This window comes from Neltuma alba, unplaced genomic scaffold, assembly GCF_004799145.2.
Source record: "Neltuma alba isolate B1F8T4 unplaced genomic scaffold, ASM479914v2 tig00012263_pilon, whole genome shotgun sequence".
Lineage (NCBI taxonomy): Eukaryota > Viridiplantae > Streptophyta > Magnoliopsida > Fabales > Fabaceae > Neltuma > Neltuma alba.
The window spans coordinates 138,836-158,983 of NW_021636789.1; the positions used below are offsets into that span (position 1 = coordinate 138,836).

The window sequence follows — 20,148 nt, forward strand, 5'->3', positions numbered from 1 at the left end:
GAAAATGACAAACAATCATGAGCGATACGCCAAGATAACAGTCTTGGCTAAAGAAGCTTCTCTATGTACATTGGAGTTTCAGTTTCTTGAAATTACATTCAGCACATTCAGTGATGAATCAACAAAACAGCAAAGTAGGGGGAAAATAGTCTTTTTGACCAATACACATTTGATAACTGATAAGTAAGCCAGAGATAATAAAACCAGCAACTCTGATCATCTGGATCAGTGAAGACGGCATTCTGGACCCGATCATACTACTCCTTTTCTAAAACTTTCTCAGGTAGTGACACAATCGAAGTTTTCTTCTGTCTTAGTCGATGAAAAGAGATGTTGAAGTATGCTGGCTCTCTTTTGACCTCCACCTAGCATGTTAGCTCTTCATTCAGCTTCCACTGAGCATCCATGCCTGCGCTTAGATTTCCAGGAGCAGGATCTTTACAGGGCCAGTTCTTCCAACTGATCCTGCATTTGTTGCACATGCTATAACAGCATTATAATCTGAGACTGGCAACCACGATTATCTACCCAGCGGATCACTCAGCAATCTATAGCATACGCCTATTTTCACTACAACTACATACCAGGCTACTAGCAAAGGAATTATTGGACAACATTTTTATATTGTAATAGAAGTAAACTACAAAAAATTGACACTGTGCGCGAGGCATATAGGGGCCACCATTTGCAATATTTAACCAGTATTTCCAGCGTCACTATTATCGCATAATGGAAGAAATCATGATTTGCGTATGGACTACAAGAAGCTAACTGCTATCCACAGTTGCTAAAAGAAGGCGTGCTTAATTTTCAATTTAAGGGACATTTACGATTCCACTCTCTCTATGATCCGAATATGAACAAGATGCAAAACCCAAATCCATATTCAAACGCTTCTCAAGGACCTTCATGGCATTCAAGTTGACCAAGAATAACCAACCAACAAGTTCAGCTATTGTGGGACCAAAGTACCATAAAATCAACTGAAATATCTGCTAACATATGTGGTAGGCAAAACAAAGTAATTTCTTGAATCTTAATAATAAACTCTCTATCACTTGAAAGAAAGCAATGTGCTTCCAATCAATTACACAATCTTTTACTACGTCATTGTCCTTTTCCGATGTGATTATGCCAAGCTAACCAAGCCCATCATATTTCAAATTTTGGTCCTGCGGCTTTTCTAATCAATGAACTACTCCAAGATACCTCATTGTGTAACGTCAACAATGGGGGGAAGCAATCAATTTACTTCCCATAATTCAATCACGGAACCGATCAACATGTTATCCATAAGTATGCATACTATTAAATGTTTTGTGGAAGCTACATGAACCAAAGGTCAGAGATGCTCAAACTAAGCAGCTGTAATATATGACAAGTACTTAAGGATTTTGAGATCTGCAGAATGGCAGAGACCAAATAAAGCATCCAGGTTAGAAAATTTATTGCATAATTTTGCAGGAAAACATCAGGGAAAAAAATTTAACACTCACTCTAAGTCTCCGCAATCTGAGCCAATCTGGAGCCGGCCAGAACAACTTGCAATATCCTGGGTAATCAGATATAGGAGAAATTCGATCGTCATCTAATTCAAAAACGCCCAGACCATTTTCCTTGGCAGTATCGTTGAAATAATCATCTCTGAAAATTATGCGGTTCCCTTCGCTGATGAATAAATCTGATGCCGATGAAGAAAAGGCGCAATCATCACCGAGAAACACAACTCGATCCCCCAAACTTTTCAACTCAACCCATTCCTTGCCTTCTTCATTCAGCCTAAAAACCTTGAATTTAACTGCTTGCTCGCACCCAAAACAAACATCATCGTCAAATCCATCATAGGCTTCCAGGCTTTGATAGTCGAAGGATAAGTATTTATCAACCAACAATAGTTGACCATCGGATTCGACCAAGAATTTCTTGTCACCGCCAAACACAGGTTCAGCAACCAAGCGAACACTTGAATCCAATCCAACCACTACCGTCCTTCCGGCACCATCAACAGCATAAAGCTGGCCTTGAAAGACACACACATCATCGTAGGGTGTGGGCATGTCGGGGATTATAGTCCACTCCTTATCACCAGATTTAAACAAAGCCAGCTTACCCGAAACATGAATGGTAAGTAAAGCAAATTCTTGGCTTTTGGAATTCAACCACATAAATACGACCTTTTCTAAATACAAGCTACCAGCATCTTCTAATGAATTAAGAGGGCTGAAATCGTTGAGAACATATTCTTGACCCAATTCGACGACTGGAAGGTCATGCACATCCATCACCCTGGGAAAATCCCTAGGAAGGGGTTTGATAGGATACCTGGAGAGAGGGTCGTGAAGACCCAATTGACCACGAACATCTTCGATTTTGATCAACCAAGGATGAGGATCGGAATTGGACAAGGAGAGGGAGGGAGGTGGATAAACGAGGAAAAGAGTACGCTTGGAAAGGCAGAAAGTGCCATGACCGGAAGTGCCAACATTGGAGAAAACAGGGAATTTAGCGGGTAAAGGGTGAGGCAGGAGGGAAACGGAGGATCGCCAGGAGGAGCAAACGGAGCGAAAACGGAGAAGGTAGAACGTAAACCGAAGGCGTTCAGCTATCAATTGGAGGAGTTCCCTGGGAAGGTGAGACCAGTCTGCCATGCTTTCCTCTCTATGCAAATTTGGGGCATAATATTCCCGGAGGTCAGTGTCCTCGCCCTCGTCCTCCTCCTTTTTCTGTTCTCTCGTTTTCTTTCGGTATATTCTCTTTCTTTCCTTCATTTTTTTCCTCTGTTTATTTTTTTATTTTTTATTTGGTTCCCGGAGCATGAACCGGAAATTCGACCGGAAGTCCAGGACAATGCAATGCAAAGCTTAGGCCTCCATCTCAAAATGTAAGGTTATTTATCAGTTATCACAATTGACAAGGGTTTTATTCCAATAGATCTAATAAAGATTGTACTAAGTTTATTTTTCAGAAATAATTATCATTTTAAAAAAATTCATATAAATTTCAAACTTTCCTATGTTGAATGTAATTTTCCTTAAAAATGTATGACAAAATTTGAAGTAAAGGATGATTTTCTTTTATACACGCACATATATATAATGTGGTGTTGAATTGTACTTTGGGGAAAACACTTGTAATGCCAATGAGAAGCTATAATCTCTTGACAAACAGTTTGATGTATAAAGGTTTATGTTTGGCATTGGATTTGGTCCATTAAATTTGTATTCAAACACCAGTTCACTTCTCAAAAATTGATTCTTGTTCTTGAACTGTTGTTCCAAGCAAACGTCATGACTGAGTCTAAAACAAGCTTACAATCACAAGCCTCAAACCCAACTTTTGGCAATGAGTAAAATAGATCACGATTACAGACAGAGATTGAAACAGTGTGAATAATTTGTATCAATGAAGGGCAATAATACATGATATAATAAAAAAATGAATAATTATGAATAATTTATTATCATGGTGTAATGGTATTCCTGTCTTGAAATAAACCATTATTGTGCTTTTCAAAGAATGGATCAATTGACTGTGTGTGTGTTCTTGAGCAATTTCATCATCATCCTGTAGTTCTGCCGGCAGCCCTGCCACAGAGAAGAGCATTCTTTGGAATAGGATATTCATCCCTGGACGATTCCACTGGTGAATACACTCGCATATAGAATTGTTGGCCAAGGTACTGTCTTGCCCAAAATTCACTTCTCACATTCCACATTCCCACGTTATCCAGTGCCATGTAAATTGCAGTCCATGACTTGGGATATACCTGTCACACAGAATTCAACAAAAACAACTTGAATTTCTGCTAACGAGCAAATGGGATCTGCAACTCTCTGCCACACAGCAAAGCAACAAAACCTACCTGTGTGGTGCACCTCGAAACTGCATCTCTGAGGTTGTACTCGTTACGACTAGCAGGAGTCCACACACCACCATCCATACTGCATTAGAATGTATTGTTAGAACATTCATTGTGAACATGAGATTTGAGACAAGCTCACTTTGATATGATGCGGGAACTTCTTACCCTACGACCCAGAATGAGTATCCGTCAATGTGCCAACTTTGGACAATGTTCTCATGATTCTGGAATACGATCTCCACGAAGGCTCGAAAATCGGCTCCCATGACCGAAGTATCAAGATACATTGGTTTACCCGAAGGGCCATCTGGGATGCTTCCAACCTTGAAAACGCCATCAATCTTGAAGTGATCAGCTAGCTTCAAGGGGGTGTCAGCTGGAATGAACGATACACTATTCACTGCATATCTCTGCTTGCCCTGAACTTGAGCTGCTGAGCTCTCCAGTATGATTGTTCTGCTTACATTTACCAGACCATAGTGGTAAGAACCCTGAGGATTTGGCCTCGGCCCACTCGCGCTAAGGTTAGTCCTGCAATAATAATACGAAGAAATGGGTTAATCAATGCCATTGGCAGAGCAAAATTGATCAGTGAGATGTAAAGGAGAGTGGCGCTTACCTTATTGAACGAGCTTGTTGAAGAGACCAATCGATCTGGGTGGTTGGTCCAGCAGGAATAGGGCCGGAGACTGGTTGCTGAGAGTTGCTATAATGAAGAATGGCAGTGCTAGTGAGTTCCCTGCTGGTGAAACGAGTGGACACTACAATGTAGTAGTCTTTTGGTGCCTGATCAGCTGTGATGAGCACAGAATAGGATTGACCCACATGAACATCCAATGAAGAATAGGTGGTCTGTACAGTGTGAGTTCCTTCAACTTCCACCAATTTCAAGTCGTGGCCTTGAATCCTGAAGTTGATAGTGTTTTGAAGTCCCACATTTGATATTCTGAGCCTGTATGTTTTCCCTGTTTATTATAGATATAATGCCGTTCACTTGTCAAATGTCTGTTTGTACCCCGAGAATGGAAGGCCAGGGGAGATGGAAATAAAAGGCCTACCTGGCTCCACAGTGAAACTAGAGCCGTTTGCACGCCCGTTAATTAGTAAAGCTTGAGGGAAAGGAAGCCTGTGGCCACCATCTAAAACGGCCTTCAATCTCTGAAATCATATGTCGCAGGATATTAGTACGTAGTCCAAAGAATGAACAGGTGCCAGAGGGCGGAAGAAATGGAAGAAAGAAAAGAAAGATACCTGATGAGGGATGGCGTACCAATCTCCAACGAGAAGAGAGAAATCACCGGCTGGGTCTGGGAATGGGACGGGAATCCTTGGTCTGCTAAGGACTTTGATAGCACCAAAGCCACCGGCAGCTTTATGGACGTCAAGAGAAGGGAAATAGAAGAAGCTTCCAATCTGATCTTTGACTTGCAGCGTGTAGGTGAAATTCTTTCCAGGAGGGATGGAGCATGTGGTTCCATAGACGCCATCTTGATAAGAGTTTCTCCTTTGCTGAATACCATTCCTGTTCAACATTAAAGTCATGAGCAAATGATATAGTAATTGATGATGAGGTTAGCATGTGAGGTGGTTCGGTTTTGTTGGGTAGCCTTATTTCGCTGGTGACGGTGTGAAAGCGACTTTTATTAAATCCATTCATGTTTTGTCCCTTTTTCTGTTTCAGCCACAAAAGTTAAACCCATCCTTTCTGTTGTGATCGAATTCAATAACGTCGGACTGGCATGCCAACAAGAAGGAAAAGAAAGCTGGCAATCCTCACTCCAAGGCAGATTCGGCCGAAATTTTTTTAAAACAAGAAACAAAAATGCAGGCTAGCATTATAAAGGCGTGTCTCTAGAGTATGGCTTATAATTTATCAAAAGAATGGAAATGTCTCATTGATCACCCACCCTGAGATCAGTTTGACACTCGTATTTTTTACGCGAATTCGGAACGAGGCATTTGTTAGATCACACTCATGGTGGAATGGATTGACAATCAAGAAAGACTAGTTTTATAAGAAAGGAGATGCAAAAATGGGTGTTAAAGCCAGGTTGCTTTATTATTGTATGTATACCCCAATTATCACGCCATTCGGTTAAAAAAAAAAAAAGAAAGTCCATTTACATAGCTCAATTGACACAGTCAATGGAAGGGAAGTCAACCTATATGAAGCAGCATGGCAGCACATTGTAATCATGTTTTTTCCCCCAGGGTAAGAAGATTAAAAGAGAAAGAGAGAGAAATGACCAGGATAGGAGGAAGGGTTCGGGCAAGTTATTGAAGACATTAATGATGAGATTGTCATTGGTGACAGAGTAGATTTCGGGTCCAGGAAATTGACCATTGATGAGGATGCCCTGCATGCGGAACGAATGAGATGGACGTGAGCTGAGGAGTAAGTCAAAATGAGGGAGACATAGAATGGTAAGGAGGAGGAGGAAGAAGAAGAAGAACCTGTTGTTTAAAACCAAGGGGATAGATGTCGCCGTAAGTGATGTTCCAGGTGAAGAATCGGTAAGGGTCCTCGGCAGTAACCAGCGGCAGCAGCAGCAAGAGGAAGCAAAAACGGAGCATGGCGATAGAATGAAGAGGAAGGCAAAGAGAGGGAGAGAGGGAGAGAGAGGAGTGAATGATGAAGGCAGGCAGAGGCAGAGGAGCTGGGAGTATATAAGGGGGAGGTGGTGGGAATAGGATACAAGTGAAAGAGGTTAAGGGAGCGAGAACGCGTTGGGTGTAGAAGGGAAATGGGATTGGATGGGAGGATGCGTTTGGAGAGCTAAGGCATAATTGAGAATTAAAATAGAGTATTCATGTTTGTTTTTAGAGTTGATAATGATGAGGCTTGATGATTGAGGAGGAGAATATAGGGTGAGAGAAGCGCGTGAGACAGGGTTTCACACTGATTTGAGATGAGATGCAACATATGTATGGGCTGGAACTGAGCAGGCGACAATATACCAATTTTTCGTGTGGAAGACGCCGCAGCACACGATATGCTCATGTGATGTGCTGCCGGCCTTTTTCCATTACTTTATTACGCCTCACCTAATTCCATTTCATCATCCGCAAAAGCTTGGCTTCCTATACGCGCAAACTTCAACCACATTGGTTCGTTTTATACTCAGTTCCGAGACATTCTTCTTCTTGGTTTTTGTTTTTGTTTTGTTTTTTTTTGTTTTTGGTGCTTCGGCTGTGGCCACATTGTGTTGGGATAAAATGACAGGTTGGGCCTTTTTCACATGGAAGTAATTTTTGTGATTGAGTTTTCGATTTTTTATGTCATGTTTTAATTAACATTTTTATTTTGGAGCTGTTCAGCGTCATGATAACGCCATATATGAAAGATCCAGAAATCTGCATTTAAACCATTGAATTGAGTTATGAAGTAATGCTGCTCATAGTCATGGTCATCGTCATTAGTGTGGGGAGATGCCCTGAGTTAACTGCAGACACCACGGAATTAAAAATGAGCGGAGTTGACTATTAAAGTCATGGATGAGCTGTGTGTTGAATAGCGGTGAGGAGTGAGGAGAAGTCGGACCTGTTCCCTGTTCCGTTCCATGTGAATGATAATGGCCCCACCTGTTCTGTTTTAGAACATAAATCAATTAAGACAGGTGGCCAACATGCTCGGAACACCACTGGATTTCATTATTCAATTACAAGAAAAGAAAGGTCAAAACATACAGCGGCTGAGGAATAATATAATGGCACCGAATTCCTTCCAACGCGGAACCCAAATTGATCCCCCTGCCCCCTTCCTAAATCCTAATCACCACGCGTCTTGATTCCCCCTTCCTCCTCTGGGCTTAAATGCCAGCCTCCCCTTTTCAACTCCAATTGTTTTGGGCCTCTTTACAGCAATCATCATGATGGATTCCTGCACAAGGAGTAGGCCTCTTGTCCTTAAAAGAATAATCGTAAATGGCCTAATTGTCATGTTAACCAGACCCCCCCCCCCAAAAAAAAAAAAACAAAACAAAAGAGTGAGGCATGCACATTCATCGCATGCTTTCTCCATCACACTTGATGGCAAATGCAAGAGAAGATTAATTGTATGCTTTAAAAGGCTTCGCATATTTTAGCAAAATTTAGTGATTGCAACATGGGAGGCTATGCAAGAAACCAGTTGCGAGGAAAATTCATAACCACCACAAATGTTTGGAGTGAACATTTGGCACGGCCATTGAGATTCGTAGCCCAATAGTTGTGGACCTGTGGCTAGCGCTAGCCGTCATTAGTCAGCCTGTTTGGTAAGACGTTTTGTGGGGAAAAAAGTAATTTATAAGTACAATAAGTTGGTTTGTAAATTTGAAAATTGTCATAGTTTTTGACTAATTTAACTTATAGATAAAACTGTTTTTTTAAGTACGACTATAAAAACACCTAAAACTTACTTAGAACTTATATAAAAATAGTTTTAAAATTAAAAGATATTTTTATCTTTATGTTTATGTTGTTGTTATATTTTTTTCTATATATTCTTTGTGTTTTTAACCAGTTTTTAGTTATTTATTTTTAATATTATTTTAAGTAAAAATAATTTTAAATATTTTTTATAATATTTTATCTTTACATAAATTATGTAGAATATATCATCTATTATGTAATACCATTTGATTTTTCAGATTACCATAATTTCTAATCTAAATATATTTTATTCATTAAACATAACTTTTTTCTTATATTTTGTCTATTTATATTTTTAATAATTTTTTATTATTTAATAAAATTTATACTTATTTTGATTATTATATAAACTAAATTTACTTATTTAATCATAATCTAAACAATTTTTTTATTTTACAAACCAACTTTTATAAAAATCAATTTAAACACATATCACATTACCTAATCCAAATTTTACTTAATTTAATTTTTTTAAAAAAATCAGATTAAAAATAAATTATTTCTTTTAATCGCTAATTCAAATATAGCCCTAACAATGATAAAATTTCTTGTCTTTTGTCCTTTTATCCAAATCCAGTCCGTCTTCCAACCACGAAGTGGATGTGATTCCTTATCTCCAAACAAACACCATCACCCTTCCGTCCCCGTCATTTAATCGGCCATCCTCAACCAAAACCACCAAACTCACAAATGGAAGCTCTGCTTCTGAGTAAACCTGTTTCCCACTTCAGATTTACTTCCAAACACAAACATTCTTCACCTCTTTTCACTTTTCCCGCACGATCTCTTCGCCTTCAACCGACTGAAGCCGCCTTATTCACCTTCCGCGCCATTCAAAATCAAGAAAAGCAAATTTTCCAGGACACGCCCGCTCCCGTCGACAAGGAGGATGAATCCTACGGAGAAGTTAAAGGTATTATCGGAAGCAGAGCCCTTGAAGGCGGTACTGGCATGGAGTATCTGATCGAATGGAAAGATGGTCATGAGCCCTCCTGGGTCCCCTCCGATTTTATCGCCAAAGACGTGGTGGCCGAGTACGAGACCCGGTGGTGGACTGCGGCCAGGAAAGCCGACGAAGCAGCTCTCAAGCAGCTCATTGACGCCGACGACGGCAGGGACGTCGACGCGGTCGACAGTGACGGGCGAACCGCGCTCCTGTTCGTGTCGGGTCTGGGGTCGGAGCCGTGCGTGAGGGCCCTGGCCGAAGCGGGGGCAAATCTGGACCATCGAGATAATTCGGGGGGACTGACGGCGCTCCACATGGCGGCCGGATACGTGAGGCCGGGCGTGGTGAAGCTTCTGGTGGATCTGGGGGCGGACGTTGAGGCGGAGGACGACAGGGGACGGACGCCGCTGGAGCTGGCGAAGGAAGTTCTGAACGCAACACCGAAGGGAACCCGATGCAGTTCGGGAGGAGGATAGGGCTGGAGAGCGTGATAAGATATCTGGAGGGGGCAATATACGAGTACGCGGAGGTGGAGGGGATAGCGGAGAAGAGAGGGAAGGGGGAGAACACGGAGTATTTGGTGAAATGGAAAGACGGAGGGGAGAACGAGTGGGTGAAGGCGAAGTATGTAGCAGAGGATGTGGCTGGAGACTACGAAGCGGGACTGGAGTATGCGGTGGCGGAGAGAGTGATGGGGAGAAGAGAGGGGGAGGAGGGGAAGGCAGAGTTTCTGGTGAAATGGGCGGACATGGAGCAGCCCACGTGGGAGCCCCAAGAGAATGTGGATCCTCAGCTCGTACGGGAATTTGAGGAGGCCCAAAACACCAGCCCGCCCTGACACTTGGGCCTCACAATTGAGATGAGAGTAGTCTGATTTAATTAATGGCAATGGAATTACGGGGAAAGGTGGTTGGGGGCGGAGATTAGGCGGGTTGAGTTGTAGTTGGGAATGGGATGGGGGCAGGGGCAGGGGCAGGGGCAGGATGTTTTCCTTGTTTGTGTGGGGGGAGGAAATTGAGAGAGAAGGCAAAGGACGAGGAGAGGACGGCATTAGAAAAGCGTATGCGATTGAATTCAATCATGTATGTACATTCAATATGAGATTAGATCAGAGATTGGAGTGTTGTTGAAAAAGTAAAAGCAACGACGTGGTGCAGACTGCAGACTGCTCTCAGAATTGGGCCCACATAAGTTTGTGTTCAAACCAAACTCATTTGAACATTTTTGCCCGCCCCTTGAGCTTTGTGAGCCAAGCAACGTTCTCCCGTGTCACAAAAACGTTGAATTGTTTTGTGCTGCTAACGCCCATTCATTCATTTCAGTTAATTGATTGGTTATTGTAGAAAGGCAGCCACTGCGGAGCCCCAAACAAATTTCTGTTTTTTTTTTTTCAAAAAAAGCTAAATAGGTGTAAAAGTGCATTGGAGGGCTTTGACCAGTGGGCGTTGTTGTGTTATTATAAAGTAATCCCAACGGCGCCTCCCCCATTGGATGCCCGCACGGAGCGAAAGCTCACCATTCAATCCCAGTCATTTCCTAACTGGCATTTCAGTTGTGCCCCTCCCACACGCGTTTTCCAATTTTTCTCACTCCCTCTTCCCTAATTAATTATGCTATTCCTTTTTACAAGGCTGAAAAACTGGTTTTCATATAAATAATAGATACACGTAAATTTTACCTTCTTCAAACAAAATCACATTTCTTTTTTGCCGAACAAAACAAAATTGCATGACAATTATAATTATATGAAGTTAGACGAGCTTTGTGCATTACACAAATTTGACAAGTAATAATAATTTGTCATAAATTTTATGTTCGTATGAAGCTTTTAAGCTAGGTCAGTTACCTATAAGTATAAACCATGCAATAAATATATTATGTTATAGAGAGGCTAGGCCGGTTTATTTATTGTAATAAAATATTGGAAATGAAAACGACCAAAAAGGCCGAGGCGTGTAGGCTTTTGAAAAACAGATATTCCCGTGTACAAAGTCTGCGTGTGGGTTACAGTAGAGGGCAGAGACAGCATACCTCTCCCTGCCACTTCATCTCTCTCGACTCTGGGTATTATTCCTGCCTCTCTTCCTTCCCAAAATTTTTCTCCCCTTTTCATATCTTCCTCCACAGTAAACCTTAATGTCATCAAAGCGCCTTTCTCTTTCTTGCCCTTTTTGTTTTCAAAAAACAAAAACGGTAAACTGAATTTGTTTCCCGAATATTGACACCGTCTTCCATGGCAGGAGAAGCCGGAATGCATACCAAGTCAGACTCGGAGGTGACCAGCGTGGACCAGTCGTGGCCGGCTCGATCCCCTCGGAGACCGCTCTACTACGTTCAGAGTCCGTCGAACCACGATGTGGAGAAAATGTCTTACGGCTCCAGTCCTCTGGGTTCCCCCCACCATTATTACCATTCCTCCCCCATTCATCACTCTCGCGAGTCCTCCACCTCTCGCTTCTCCGTCTCCCTCAAAAACCCCAGAAACCTCTCCTCCTGGAAGAAACTTCACCAGTCCCAGCACCACGAGGACGACGACCACGACGATGACGTCGGCGACGCCGATCAAGGCTCCGGCCACAACATCCGCTTGTACCTATGCTTCTTCTTGCTCTTCGTGCTGCTTTTCACGGTCTTCTCTCTCATACTCTGGGGAGCCAGCAAGAGTTATGGCCCTAAAGTTTTAGTTAAGGTCAGATCAAATTCTTAATTCCATTGTGTTGATTCTGCAGTTGGTCCGGGGGGTTAGGTTTTGAACATGTCTTGATTGGATTGTTTGATACCGGGTCCTGACGTAGTTATTGTCCTTATTTTATTTGTCAAATGGAACGGAATGCGGGGGAGGGCAGAACATAGTGTTCGAGAACTTGAATATCCAAGCGGGGAATGATGACACCGGGGTACCAACAGATATGCTGTCGTTGAACTCAACGGTGAGGATCGTGTACAGAAATCCAGCCACATTCTTCGGCGTCCACGTCACTTCGACTCCTCTTGAGCTTCACTACTATCAACTCAGCCTAGCTTCCGGCAGGTAAAACTAAGCAGCTTTTTGTATGCCAAAAAAATAATAATAATAAGTAGCTTTTGATGTTAGAGACAACGAAACACGTAGCAGTAAGTAATCCCTCATATCCCATCCCAATCTTCCCTCCCTTTGATGATCATAGCTATGCGCAGAGTGAAAATTACAACGGGTAAAGGTCTTTGACCTTTCCGAGAACCCAAAAAAAGAAGGGAAAAGGGGACGGGAAGGGTGGTGGTATGGCACGCTGGGTGCTCGGGCCAGTGGGGCTCGATGGGGTGGGGGTCAATACCAATCTCGGGGACTACAGTGATACAGAATCAGTTGAATTTGATTGGGTGTTTTTGTTATAAAAGCTGCTGGTCTTGCTTCCATCTCTGCTCTCCTTCATCAATTTTCTCAGTTCCCCTCGACAAGTGTGCCCCACTACATTTATTCCGCCAATGCCCATTTCCATTCATCCGTGTCTTCTTTATTCATATATTCTTTTCACGCATTAAATTATTTATGACCACACTTCGGCGGTACTCAATTCCCGTCAACCCGATTCCATCCTCACATGACAGGATCTTCCCCGTCAGTGTTCCTAACACTATTAGTTTTTGCATACTTGATATTATGCAAAGCTTATATAAAATAATCACACATTATATGTGTCGGGATTTGGGATTGAGTGTTGTAGATCTTTAGACGCAGAATTGTTATGGCTAGATAATTGGTTACAAGGGTGTAATTGGTGACAGAGACAGGAGTCGCGACTAAGCGGTACTCGTGTCCACAATACAGGGCAAGAATGAGGATATGGTGTCCAAAACGATCTATTTCAGTTTGAATTGTGATAGCATGTGGATGTATAAAATGTTGAGATGTATGTGAAAACAGATGAAGAAGTTCTATGTGAAGAGGAAGAAGGAGAAGAAGATGGTGGTGGTGGTGTCGGGGCACCAAGTGCCGCTGTATGGAGGAGTGTCAGCTCTTGGGAACGCCAGACAGCAGAAGCAGAATGTGGCGTTGCCGCTGAACCTCACGTTTGTGGTGAGATCAAGGGCTCACATCCTGGGATCATTGGTTCGCTCTAAATTCTATCGAAGAATCCGATGCTCTGTCACTCTTCATGGCAGCAAGCTTGGAAAACCTTCTAACTTGACCCATTCTTGTCTCTATAACTGATCTCAATATTTTACTCTTTTCCTCTTCTCATCTTCCCATTCCAACACACTTCCGTGTGCATTTCAATTCCTCCTTGTTTTTGTTATCCACCGTCGCATCCACTGCATGCTTCACTAATCTATTTTAGCATGTAAGTTTGTTGTTTCATTACATGGTAAATACACCTTTGGGTCACTGCTTGATGTCTCCTTGGATATTATTCTTTTGATATGCTTACGCACGAATTTATGGCATTTCTTAAAGGAAAAACTGTTTTAAATGAGAAACTTGAGGGAAAAATTTTCTGTGATCTTGACTAGTTAGACTTGGTGGGATATGATTATTGTACAATACTGCCGGAAAAATCATAAAGTTACCTGAATAATCAAAATTCCGATGGGAGATTTTTGGGCCCGACCCAGGCCATTATTTATTGGCAAGCGAGGAGCGTTAAGAAAGTCGGGGCTTGTCTGGATTGGTCGTGCATGTGGATGCATTTGAGAACTGGTGCTCGACGTCGGCCCAAATAACTCATGCTTATGTGTTCTTAAAAATGGTCATTTGATGCGATTCACATGATAAACAGATAAAAGGGGGTGTTTGGCTTTCTCTCCAAACCATGGTTTGGGTCTCCAAACCATGGTTTGGAGAAAAATCAGCCAAACACCCCATTTTAATTTGAAACCATGGTTTTGGGGGAAACCATGGTTTTGGCCCCGAAAACCTTGGTTTGAAAAAAAGCTATCCGGAGCTAGCTTCTTCCTTCATATTATTGATAGCTGGAGGTGGGCCCAGGTACAAGAGCAGGCATCAGGTATTATTCCTTCACTCTCAGTTTCGCTCTGAAGAAAACGGAGCTTCGGTCCTTCGCTCTTCGATCCTTTGCTCGCCGGTCCTTCATGGGAAGGATGGAGAAGCTGTGGGGGAGCGAGTGGGCTGAGTATAAGCCGGAGAGATGGTTAGAGTGAGAGGGAAGTGGTGAAGATTCAGACAAGTGGAGGTACGTGGCGAGAGATCCGTTTAGCTATCCAGTGTTTCAGGCGGGACCAAGGATTTGTCTAGGGAAGGAGATGGCGTACTTGCAAATGAAGAGGGTGGTAGGTGCGATTCTGACGAGGTTCACGGTGGTTCCAGCGATGCTGGAAGGGATGGAACCACAATTCTTTGGCCTAAAACGTCTTTCAAGTTTGCAATAAAAAAATCGTACTCTTTACTTAATTATACATGGTGTTTTTTTTAATCGTGAGAATTAGTCAATCATGTAAATAAAAAATAGTGTTACTTTTTATAATGTGTTGTTAAAAAAAAAACTATTTAGATAAATATATTTCGTTGCAACCTCTATTATTAAGACAATTAATATGAAATTTTTTTTGTGGTTATTTAATTTTATGAAAAAAAATTATGGGATTTCATCTTTAAAAAATAATAATTTTTTTTTGGCAAAATAAATCATTTTCCTAAAAACATATTTAATTATATTATTAATATATATACACATTAATTTTTTATTATTTATATTATTTATGTCTTATTTATTATGTTGTCAAAATATATATTATTAACAAATTTATTACTTTAAATAAATATATATTATGAAATATATCTTACATGTAATTATTATTTAAACTTATATCCTTTTTAATAATTTTTACATATCAAAAATCACTTCTGACAAGAATTATCCAAACACTCTTACTTTATCATAATCACTTTTTCAGAAAAGCTATTCTTTCAAAATCTATTCTTTCCAAAATCTATTCTCCAGAAGCTATTCTTCAAACTATGGTTTTGTCTTATCCAAACACTCCCAAAGTCATCTCATCATTTGAAAGAAAAAATGCGCTTTTTTCGTAATGATTTGGCTATTTAACGCCATGACACGTGACGGATCTAGTTATTATCAATCTTTTTGTTCGACATGTGCCACCAGATAAGTAATGACTTTTTCAAATATCATACAATCCCGTGCGACATTTAAATCTGGGAATTACATAATAACCTGCAAAAAAATTGATAGTTAAATTGCCTGTTTAGGCCAAGAACTAATAGATCCAACAAATTCATTGTGATATGTGAACGTTCTGTAACTTAACATGTCTAAATCTAAACCTATATTGTGGGAATTGAATTATATAAATAATCTTTCTGATTCTAAATGTAAGATTCATTTTATAATATAAATTATATTACAAAATAAGTCTTATATTAAGGATCAAAATATTAGTATATTTATAATTTTTTATGCATTAGATTGATAATTTTATAGACTTAACAATCAGTCCTGAAGTAAGATAACAATTATACGCTTTACAAAAGTAGCTTACTTTCAAATAGATGATTATAGACTGATAGATACAATTGGATTTTGTAGGAATCTGAAATTTAAAAGCAATTTGAATCAATCAGAAAATATACTGATTGGAGATACATGAGATTACTAAATAAACGTGAATAAATTTCCAATAAAAAATAAATTTGTACGCCAATGTAATTAAAATGAAATAGAGATAATGTGAGCATATTTTGGTCAAATATAATTACTAGTATTATTCACGAAATATAATTATTTTAATTAAAAGAATAAATATCAAATAGGACATTGCAAATACGATGGGCAATTTTAAAAACGGTTTATGGGATTTTAATTTGTCGTAGTTCTTATGTATCGAAGGAGCAAAATGGATTCGCGATTTGGGGGAAGCGCTGTCTGGCGGAAGCCGGAATGTTACGGATCTAGCGCATCAGCCAAGTGTTATTCTTAATAGGGAAAATTAATTTAAAGGTCCACATAATTTAACTTGTTTTTGAATTAAGTCCCTAAACACACTTTTATTTCCTCCGTCATGTATGTCAGTCCTTGTGGTTAAATACTGAGTAACACCGTTTTCATGAGCCCGTTAAGCGTTAAGTCTGACCGAATGCTTTTTCTCTCCCCCTCTCTCAATGCTCAACATCATCTCGTTCCACACCATACTCCTGACTTGTAAATGATAATGCACAGTTGCTTCGAGGAGCTGCTTCATGGTGGACACGACCCCAATCTCTAGCAAGGGACAACCGATAATGTGGTCAAGGAGATCTAGGAGCTCGCAAAGCTAGAGAACAATAGAGGAAATCTCCTTTGTTGAAGACGTCAAAAATCTGAAGAATATGAGGGTATGGGGAAGAGAGCCATGCGCTTGGGTTCATTTTGGAGGCAGTCGCGATGAGGGAATCGGTGAGATGGCGCTCCTCAATGACTTTGCAGGCAAAGAAGTCATTAGGGATGGGGTAGAAGAAGTGGAAGACGGTGCTGAACCGACCACGACCAGTCTTTGGGCATAATTATAATTGTCCTTTGAGTATTTGGAGTGATTAGCACTTTTGTTGAGTAAAAGACTATATTTGGCTCTGTTTCAAACGCAAAAAACAGAGGCCTTCAAAACTTCAATAGAACACCAATAGTTCTAGCCTAAGAGTGATGAGTGAGTAACTAGCAAGTGAATAGTTCTAATTAGCAAGCCACGAATTTGATAGGGTACAGTTCCCTTGACCTTACTAAGATTATACACACACACTCGAAGAGAGAGAGAGAGAGTGAGTGATCATCATTGCAAACAGCTTTGGTCTAGTTCTTTGGCTATATCTAATAAGTGGGAAGGCTTGCATGAATCTTTTTTGTAGAGAGGATAGAGTATCAAAAGATTTTTACACGAGAGAAAAATAAAAGCAATTAACCAGCATTGAAAAACAAAAGCAAGTAAAATTAACATCCCCTAAAGTCTTCTAAACTCCATCTATCATTATATTTTAGCCAGAAAAAAAAAGTCAGAGAGGGTCCCTAACTTTGCAACCGAGGAAGGAAAGGTTTTTGTGGAGAGGTTGGATGGGGATTGTAAGGATGATGGTGAAGGAAAGGGCAGAGCTTCGTCAAACATGTTTGGCTAGTGGAAATTTTTAACGGTGTTAATCAAATCTAAAGGTGAGGATTAAGGAACACAGGTATAAAAAGTTAAAGGAGCCAATAAAAAGAAAAAAAAATTCTAAAGACCTGATTCAAAATTGGAGAAAACTATAGGACCTTCAAATTAATTTTTCCTTCTTAATATGCACAAATATGAAAGTATAACAAGTGTCAATTTATGTTATATGCTCGAATGAAAAATTTCAAAGTTGGCAAAAAAAAGAAAGAAATTAAAACACAATGCTTTAATATTATTATTATTTTTTCTTTGTTTTCTTTCTTCTTCTTCTTTTTTTTTTTTTTTTTGCTAAAGAAGAAAAAAAAGGGGGGCAAAGCGCAAGCTGATCAAAACTTAAATGGACGAGGCCATGAAAATTAGGCCTACTACTGTTGATTTGTACTGCTTTTGTGATGAATACAGTTTCATTAAAAAAAAGAAAAAATTGGACGAGGCCGAGACCCGCCCAGCCGATCCCCATGAGGCGAAACGGCCAGATCAGCAGGCTGACTTTCCAGTTTCCAAGTACTATGAGCCATAGGACTGACTTGGACTCATCTTAGGTAATTGGTAAACGATGAGGCACCGCATTTCCTTCCCTGAAAATGGTAAACGTGTTTGACGCTCATCTCCCAACCATCACTCAGCGCCTTATTCCCCTTTCCCACGACGAGCCTGCTGCCGCCTTCCCCAGTTCCCACTAATTTCCTCCAGCTTCCTTCCTCTGAATTTCTGCAGATACCCGAGACCTAATAACAAGCCCCCCATCTCAGCATCCTCCACGCCGCATCTTCCTACTTTCCTCAGAAGACCTCCCAACCAATTCCCCTCGTGCTCCCTGCACACACCCCCACAGCCTCCTACCTTATTCCTCCCTTCCATATTAAGAACAGCAAATTTTGAAATAAAACAAAACACATGGCCTTGATTTTCAATCGGCATGGGTACAACAATTTATAAACTAAAATAAATTGCTGCCCATATTTCAGTATAACTGGGTGACAATTTTCTTTTCTTTTTTCTTTTTGGGGATGCATGGGAAAAGAAAAGAAAACCAAACAGGAAAGGAAACAGGCAAGTAGCCTCCACTCTCCAGGATCAGACGCCATAATCTGCAGTCCTAGGGCGCTTAGGTAGATGATCATCAGCCATCATATTATTCCTTCCATCGATGATTTGGAAAGTCACTTACCAATGTCATCGCTTCAGTAGAATCAGAGCGCACGACGACCTGGTCAAAATTAAATTGTCAGATTGTCTCCTCTTTCCAGTCTCGGCATAAATCCTTCGATTAGTTCCCCATTTGTTCCTTTTAGATTGCCTCCGCCTCATGCCCTCCTGTATTCTGGCTCTCCCTGGTTTGGTGGTGATAACTTTTAAAAGAAGTTTCTTATTTATTTCTCTGCTCTGATTACTAAAACAACATTCCCCTGCATTGCACAAGGAATTAAAAAAAATTATTTATGCCTTTAGGTTACACTTGATAGAAAGTATTAAAAATGAGGGATTAGGATTGAGATTGCAATTGAGAAAATCTATTAAAAGAGTATTTAGTATAAGAGATTGTTTGTTATATGGGATTAACTAAACCCATGTACGTGCGATTAGAGAATACCATGGAGAGAAGTGATATTTCCCAATCCCACCTTTATGGATTTGCCTAATCCCGTATAATAGGCAATTATTCATACTAAATATTGTTTTAATGATTTTTTTCAATTGCAATCTCAATTCTAATACCACATTTTCAATGCTTCATACCAAACGGAAGTTTAGTGTAATAATTATTCATTTGCAATTAAACAGACATTTCTATTCCATACCATATGGACAATGGGCTAGTAAAAATTTGCGTAAAACCAATAAGAGTTAGTCTAGTTGGTAAGGAGGACTTATAACCTGCAAGGTCGTGAGTTTAAATTCCGCTACTGATGTGAGGACTTTGTTAGTGAGTGATCTGTAAGTACCTCTATAAAGACTTTGTGAGCTTGGAAGCATATTTTAGTCTTAGTGAGTCTCCGGAACCCAACTCATATAAACTTTTAGCTTATAAAAAAAAAGTAAAAATTTGCGTTAAATTATCAGATTCATATCTACACAACTTATTCACCACAATTCATGATGGGTTTTTACTGGGCATATATATTATGAAATAAGTAACTCGGATATTCAATATGTTTAAAATAATCATTAAAGCAGCGCAATTATATATCTATACCTTTAAGCAAATTCTATCTGCGCCATAACTTCTAGAGTGCTAACGTAGACGTTACTTACTGGCTAATCAACGTGTGGGCCAAAAACAAACTATTCAGTTAACCCCCCCCCCCACCTACTTGATTAACGGCGCCTTCGATTGTTGTACAGAATTTAGGACGAAGCTATAATCATCACCGCTTAAAAGTTGCAGTTTCAACTTTACCGGTTACTTAAATAACTTGGATTCTTTCTACTTTCCTTCTCATCCTCTTCTCCACCACTATCCTCTTTTTTCCTTAACAATTATCGGATCAAAACTCCACGGATTTAGATTTAATATTTTATAACATTTTATAAAAATAAATATTATTATTAAAAATAGATATATAAATTTAAACTGCTAAAATTTGATCTGATCAGTTCATAACTGTATGCTGTAATTATAGAGAATTTTTTTTCAATTTTTTTATTGCAGTTATAAACTGTTTATACCAAAGTTTAACAATTTAAATTTATTTATTTATTTTTTTAATAACATCATTTTTATAAAATATTAAATCTGAACCATTAAAATTTTGATCCAATAGTTATGAAGGGGGAAAAAGAGTAGTAGACG

General features: G+C 40.0%; 4 protein-coding genes across 4 annotated transcripts; 2 read left to right on the top strand and 2 right to left on the bottom strand.

Moving 5' to 3' along the window:
* Window positions 1-365: 365 nt before the first annotated feature.
* LOC114725724 (F-box protein SKIP23-like) lies at window positions 366-2,709 on the bottom strand. Its single transcript, XM_028912276.1, has 3 exons — window positions 1,497-2,709; window positions 1,337-1,401; window positions 366-465 (listed from the first exon to the last, which is right to left on the bottom strand). The coding sequence occupies exons 1-3, from the start codon at window positions 2,646-2,648 to the stop codon at window positions 366-368; spliced, it is 1,317 nt and encodes a 438-aa protein (XP_028768109.1). The 5' UTR covers window positions 2,649-2,709.
* Window positions 2,710-3,370: 661 nt separating this feature from the next.
* On the bottom strand, window positions 3,371-6,638 carry LOC114725717 (L-ascorbate oxidase homolog). Its single transcript, XM_028912267.1, has 8 exons — window positions 6,317-6,638; window positions 6,110-6,219; window positions 5,114-5,384; window positions 4,921-5,020; window positions 4,482-4,827; window positions 4,028-4,393; window positions 3,863-3,941; window positions 3,371-3,766 (listed from the first exon to the last, which is right to left on the bottom strand). The coding sequence occupies exons 1-8, from the start codon at window positions 6,434-6,436 to the stop codon at window positions 3,560-3,562; spliced, it is 1,599 nt and encodes a 532-aa protein (XP_028768100.1). The 5' UTR covers window positions 6,437-6,638; the 3' UTR covers window positions 3,371-3,559.
* A 2,224-nt stretch (window positions 6,639-8,862) lies between these two features.
* Window positions 8,863-10,447, top strand: LOC114725718 (signal recognition particle 43 kDa protein, chloroplastic-like). The gene is given in 2 exon segments (XM_028912268.1): window positions 8,863-9,659; window positions 9,662-10,447. Coding segments are annotated over 2 exon segments (1,092 nt in total). The 5' UTR covers window positions 8,863-8,962; the 3' UTR covers window positions 10,057-10,447.
* A 744-nt stretch (window positions 10,448-11,191) lies between these two features.
* On the top strand, window positions 11,192-13,432 carry LOC114725725 (uncharacterized). Its single transcript, XM_028912277.1, has 5 exons — window positions 11,192-11,282; window positions 11,459-11,907; window positions 12,065-12,249; window positions 12,419-12,578; window positions 13,123-13,432. The coding sequence occupies exons 2-5, from the start codon at window positions 11,470-11,472 to the stop codon at window positions 13,408-13,410; spliced, it is 1,071 nt and encodes a 356-aa protein (XP_028768110.1). The 5' UTR covers window positions 11,192-11,282; window positions 11,459-11,469; the 3' UTR covers window positions 13,411-13,432.
* Window positions 13,433-20,148: the final 6,716 nt, after the last annotated feature.

Bases quoted from the DNA above. Each gene is read 5' to 3' on its own strand.
- LOC114725724 (XM_028912276.1), bottom strand. From the start codon at position 2,648: ATGGCAGACTGGTCTCACCTTCCCAGGGAACTCCTCCAATTGATAGCT. The intron at 1,402-1,496 runs GTGAGTGTTAAA...GCCATTCTGCAG, and splicing joins TCAGATTGCGGAGACTTAGA to ATCTCAAAATCCTTAAGTAC. The intron at 466-1,336 runs GTTCATGTAGCT...CAACAAATGCAG, and splicing joins TTGAGCATCTCTGACCTTTG to GATCAGTTGGAAGAACTGGC.
- LOC114725717 (XM_028912267.1), bottom strand. From the start codon at position 6,436: ATGCTCCGTTTTTGCTTCCTCTTGCTGCTGCTGCCGCTGGTTACTGCC. The intron at 6,220-6,316 runs GTTCTTCTTCTT...TTCCGCATGCAG, and splicing joins CCCTTGGTTTTAAACAACAG to GGCATCCTCATCAATGGTCA. The intron at 5,021-5,113 runs GTATCTTTCTTT...ATATGATTTCAG, and splicing joins GGTACGCCATCCCTCATCAG to AGATTGAAGGCCGTTTTAGA.
- LOC114725725 (XM_028912277.1), top strand. From the start codon at position 11,470: ATGCATACCAAGTCAGACTCGGAGGTGACCAGCGTGGACCAGTCGTGG. The intron at 11,908-12,064 runs GTCAGATCAAAT...GGGGGAGGGCAG, and splicing joins GCCCTAAAGTTTTAGTTAAG to AACATAGTGTTCGAGAACTT. The intron at 12,250-12,418 runs GTAAAACTAAGC...CAACGGGTAAAG, and splicing joins CTCAGCCTAGCTTCCGGCAG to GTCTTTGACCTTTCCGAGAA.